The 6,064-nt window shown below is 34.0% G+C and overlaps 1 protein-coding gene across 1 annotated transcript; it reads left to right on the top strand.

The window, feature by feature from the left end:
* The first annotated feature begins 3,266 nt into the window (after positions 1-3,266).
* On the top strand, positions 3,267-4,191 carry LOC137836133 (E3 ubiquitin-protein ligase RING1-like). The gene is made up of 2 exons (XM_068644991.1): positions 3,267-3,285; positions 3,821-4,191. The coding sequence occupies exons 1-2, from the start codon at positions 3,267-3,269 to the stop codon at positions 4,189-4,191; spliced, it is 390 nt and encodes a 129-aa protein (XP_068501092.1).
* The last annotated feature ends 1,873 nt before the right edge of the window (positions 4,192-6,064 follow it).

The following is a 6,064-nucleotide window of genomic DNA, read 5'->3' as shown; positions in this document are numbered from 1 at the left end:
AATAAAAGAGATAAAGAGGAAAAAACACACCCGAAAATTGTTAACGGAGTTCGGCCTGTTTAGCCTAATCTCCGAGCACAGCAAAAACAACTCACTTTTATTATTATGAGAGAAGATATTACAAATTGGGATATCTAATAGCAAAGGGGGAGAGTTTAATTTATAACCCTTAAACCTCCTTCCCAAACAATGAACCCAACGACGTGGGACTTGGGATTAAGCCAAAATCAACAAATCTCCACCTTGGCTTAATTTCAAGTCTCACCTAAAACAAATATTCTCAAAACATAACAAAAACAAACTTTGCAGTGCTTCAAATTTGCGCCTCCGGGCGCCAACTTCAAATGTGCAAGATATTAACCAAGTTTAAACAATGTTCAAACTTGGTCCTAGTAACCACCTTGGTGAGCATATCTGCAGGATTCTCCGTAGTGTGAATCTTCTGGAGAACAATCTCCTCTTCTTCGAGAATCTCACGCACAAAGTGATAACGAACATCAATGTGTTTCGTCCGTGCATGAAAGACTTGATTCTTTGCTAAATGAATAACACTCTGACTGTCAGAATATAACTCAAGTTGTTTCTGACCAACTCCCAAGTCTTTAAGCAACCCATGAAGCCAAATTGCTTCCTTCACAGCCTCTGTAATCGCCATATACTCTGCCTCTGTCGTAGACAAAGCCACCGTAGACTGCAAGGTAGACTTCCAACTAACTAGCGCTTTTGCTAAAGTGAACAAATAGCCAGTTGTAGACCGTCGCTTATCCAAATCACCTGCATAATTAGAATCACAATATCCAACTATGCATTGACCAAGTGATTCATCTTGCTCAAATGTCAATCCAACATCTAAGGTATTTTGGAGGTACCGTAGAATCCATCTCACAACTTGCCAATGTCCCTTGCCTGGATCATGCATGTACCTGCTAACAACACTCACAGCCTGTGAAATATTTGGTCTTGTACACACCATTGCATACATCAAGCTTCCAACTGCATTTGCATATGGGACTTTCGCCATGTATTCTCGTTCTTCATTAGTCGTCGGAGATAAACAGCTACTCAATTTCAAATGAGGAGCAAGTGGGGTACTTACAGGTTTTGTATCTTCGTGTATACCAAAACGTTGTAGTACCTTCTGCAAATACTACTTCTGTGACAACCAAAGTTTTCCCCTCTCCCTGTCCCTGTTTATCTCCATGCCGAGAATCTTCTTGGCTTCCCCCAAATCCTTCATCTTGAACTCTTTACTCAACTGAGCCTTTAACCTGTCAATCTCAACTTGGCTCTTTGCTGCAATCAGCATATCATCAACATATAAGAGTAAGTAAATGTAGGAACCATCTTCAAGTCTGCGCAAATACACACAGTGATCATATTTTCTTCTCTTGTACTTCTGATCCTTCATGAACTTATCAAATCATTTGTACCACTGTCTTGGAGATTGTTTCAGTCCGTACAACGATTTGTTAAGTTTACAAACCCAATCTTCTTTACCATCAACCTTGTATCCTTCTGGTTGAGTCATATAGATTTCCTCCTTCAAATCACCGTGTAAGAACGCGGTCTTTACATCAAGTTGAGTAAGCTCCAAATTCAATTGTGCTACCAAGGCCAACAAAATTCGAATGGAAGAATGCTTAACTGGAGAAAATACCTCATTATAATCAATTCCCTCCCTCTGAGCAAAGCCTTTAGCAACCAACCTTGCCTTGTAGCGAACATCTTCTTTATTAGGAAATCCTTCTTTCTTTGCAAATACCCATTTGCACCCAATTGCCTTCTTACATTTTGGTAATTGTGCCAGCTTCCACGTCTTATTCTTCTGCAAAGACTGCATCTCCTCTTCCATCGCACCTACCCAATTACCACTCTCTGAACTTAGAATGGCTTCTGGGTAAGTGGATGGAATGTCATCAACAACTGGAAGTGCATAGGCAACCATATCCATGAAACGAGCAGGCTTCTGAATATCTCGTCTCTGTCTTCTAACTGCAATTGGCGCTGATTGTTGTTGAGATTCTTGGGTAGGAACCTCTTCCTCATCTGACTCTTCTTCTGCCATAGGAGAGTCACTTGTGGTATTTCGTGTTGGGATCACCACTGTTGGCTCAAACTCCACCTGCTTCCGGGCACACTCCACCTGTTGTGGACTACTATCAGCTCCTTTTGGATTTACCTTCTTTAACATGGAAGATTCATCAAAGGTAACATCCCTGCTGATAATCGTCTTCTTTGCCTCTAGACACCACAAACGGTATCCCTTCACTCCAGGACTAAAGCCCATGAAAAGAGCCTTCTTTGCCCGTGGATCCAACTTTGATTCAATCACATGATAATATGCAATAGAACCAAAAACATGCAAAGAATCATAATCAGTTGCAGGTTTTCCAGACCATACCTCTAACGGGGTTTTGCCATCTATAGCAAATGATGGCAAACGATTGACAAGATGTTGAGCGTATGTCACAGCCTCAGCCCAAAACTCTCTGCCTAATTCAGCATTAGACAACATACAACGAACTTTCTCCACAAGTGTCTTGTTCATACGCTCTGAAACCCCATTCTGCTGTGGTGTTTTTCTAACAGTGAAGTGTCGAACTATGCCACAATCTTGGCATACCTTCAAGAACGGATCACTCTTGTATTCTCCTCCATTTTCTGTTCGGAGAACCTTAATCTTCCTTCCTGTCTGGTTTTCAACTTGAGCTTTCCACTTAAGGAAAATTTCAAGCACATCATTTTGTTCTTCATAGTAAACACCCAAACTCTCCTGGAAAAATCATCCACAAAAGTGACAAAATAATGCCTACCTCCGATTGACGAAGTCTTGGCAGGTCCCCACACATCTGAATGCACATAATCCAGAATACCCTTGGTATTGTGAATTGCAGTGCCAAACTTCACTCTTCGTTGTTTTTCCAGAACACAATGCTCACAAAATTCAAGTTTGCAAGTCTTCGTACCTTTCAACAGTCCCTGCTTGGCAAGAATTTGCAAGGATTTCTCTCCAGCATGTCCCAACACCACTGTACTACCTTGGTAGTAATACAGATTGTTCTTCCTCACACCTTTCATCATCACCAGTGCTCCTGAAGTTGCTTTAAGAATTCCATCTCGCATCGTCACAACTAGGCCTTTAGATTCTAAAGCCCCCAATGAGATGAGATTCTTCTTCAACTTTGGCACGTATCGTACATCCCGCAAAATTCTGGTGGATCCATCATGATTCCGCAGCTTGATTGAACGTATCCCGACTGTCTTACATGGATTATCATTACCCATGTAAACAACCCCGCCATCGAGTTCTTGAAAATCAAAGAACCATTCCCGAATGGGATACATATGATAGGTACAACCTGAATCCAATATCCACTCATCTGGATGCAATGATGCTGAAAGCGAGACAATCAACACATCACTTTTGCTTTCTGCAACATTTGCATCTTGCAGAGCCTTCCCTTCTTGATCTTTATTTGCCATTACAGACTCACAATATAATATTCAATATTACAAATAATTTCAAACAACCCAAGGGCGAACCTTCGGCTCTTGATACCACTTGTTGGGAAAAACGGGTAAATTTCCCACTAAAACAGAACCCTAACAGAGCTACCCGACAATTGTTAACGGAGTTCGGCCTGTTTAGCCTAATCTCCGAGCACAGCAAAAACAACTCACTTTTATTATTATGAGAGAAGATATTACAAAAAGGGATATCTAATAATAAAGGGGGAGAGTTTAATTTATAACCCTTAAACCTCATTCCCAAACAATGAACCCACCAATGTGGGACTTGGGATTAAGCCAAAATCAACAGTAGTTGCAGATGTAGAAATCGAAGAGGAAGAGGAAGAGGAAGATGTAGAGACAGAGGTAGAAACAGAGGAAGAGGTAGAGACAGAGGAAGAGACGGAGGAAGAGATTGAACATTATGCAGCAACGATTCCAGCATCTGCAGAAGCCATTGATTTCCTTAAAACGTTCTCAATTTCACCTTTCTTGAAAATGGAAATTGAGAAGTGCAGTATTTGCTTGGAAAATGTTGGCTTTAGAGAGAATGAAGAGAATGTGAAGTTATCGTCGTTGTCATGTGAACATGTTCTTCATCATCTCTGTATTGTAAAGTGGTTGCAGACAAGTCACACTTGTCCGTTATGTCGTTATCCTATGCTTATTCGTCATAACTGATTAATTTTATTTTCAAAGACAAATTGTATTTTGTACCATATAAGAATGAGGATTACATAGCTTTAAGTTTTTGTTTTCGTATACATTTTACTTCAAAGATTCACAATTTAGCATTTAATTTATTTAACAAATAATGTGAGGTTGCTGGCTAAAACTGTAAGAAAACACGCCAGTGTGACTGCAAAAACTGGATCAACGTTCCTGCAACAAGGATGACTTCTCTTTATTCTATTTTTTTTGTCTACTACAACTGAAAAAAAACAAATTATTACAGTGTCTTTTTTTTTTTTTAAAAAAAAAATCTGATTTTTAACACTTTATTTTTTAAAAAATTGTATTGAAGAAATGTATACATGATTTGTAAATAATTATTTAAATAAATTAAATTTTAATTTTTAAATAATTTTTTAATATTATTTTAAAAAAATTACATAATTATTTTATAATTAATCATTTTTCAATTTTAATTCATAGAATCGTAGTATTAAATTATTATCTCATTATATTATTTAATTAATTTAACTTTTTTTATTTTATGGTATCAATCAAATTAACTATAAATTTTCACTAATTTATTCTCTCTCTTTTTTTTTGTAAATTCAAACAATAGTCTACAAAATTTATTCTTTTTAATTGTGTAAAATGTTATTTTGTATTTCTAAGATATACTATGTTAATGACATTAGTGAAAGAAAATATTAGCAGAAATACAGGCACGAGAGTATCTGTATTTTTTATTTTTATCATTATCATGTTTATATTATTTTTGTAAAAAAATAAAAAATAAAAAATTAAAAGATAAGAAGGGATAACAACTAACTAAAATATAAAAAGAGATAAAAAAACTATAATGTTTAAGAATGATGAAGATATGAAAAATAAAACTTTTTCATGTTATAAGAAGTCTTCCGGTCTAATAAACTCTTTTATTTTTCACAAACTACTCTATATTTAAAATTTAAAAATAATAAATTTTTTTAATATTAAAAATAAATTAAAAAAATCAGTTTTTAATTAATTATAAGAATAATTAGTTATTTAGTAAATATTTAAAAAATAAAAAACCACTGAAATATTCAAAATAAAATATTAATAAAGATAAAATAAAAATAAATTTGTGTACATAGATAATGATTCTCAAAATTTCAATTTTTTTATAACATACAAATTATATAAATTAATTAAAAATTATTTTAAAAAAACTCGTGTGAATGTTGAATATTTTTAGACAATTATAGATCTGGGAGTAATTCTAATTGGTCTATAAAAATATATTATTTAGGATAAAAGAGGAAAATGTTTGCGCCTTTTCCCTTTTTATCTTTCTCTTAAATATAATCTAAATTTTAAAATTATTGCAATGTTAATCATTCCTTGAAAAGATAATGTAATATTGATAAGATGAATCACTTTTTCAAGAAAAAAATATTTTAAAATAGATTTAATCATAGAAATCTTAAATATATATATATATATATATATATATATATTTTAGGCATTTGTTACAAAATCAAGAAATCATATCTCTCTCATTATATTATTTAATTAATTTAACTCTTATTTTATTTTATGGTATCAAACAAATTAACTATAAATTTTTCACTAATTTATTCTTTTTTTATTTTTATCAATTCAAACAATATCATGTTTTCACTATTTTATGTGTTTAATCCATTCATCACTTTCAACTTTTTTTTTAAATAAAAACTTTTATATTAGGTATCACTATGCAACTTAAGATCTCAAATAGGCTGACACTAAATAACAACCATTATTTGTCATCACATGAAAAATGTATTATAAGAAAAAGAAAAAAAGAAAGAAAATATAAAAATAGGGAGTACTAAACCAAAACCCATATGTTAAAAAAAAA

Source organism: Phaseolus vulgaris, chromosome 5 (assembly GCF_000499845.2).
Source record: "Phaseolus vulgaris cultivar G19833 chromosome 5, P. vulgaris v2.0, whole genome shotgun sequence".
In the NCBI taxonomy this organism is placed as follows: domain Eukaryota; kingdom Viridiplantae; phylum Streptophyta; class Magnoliopsida; order Fabales; family Fabaceae; genus Phaseolus; species Phaseolus vulgaris.
This window is presented reverse-complemented; position numbering and strand designations above follow the sequence as displayed.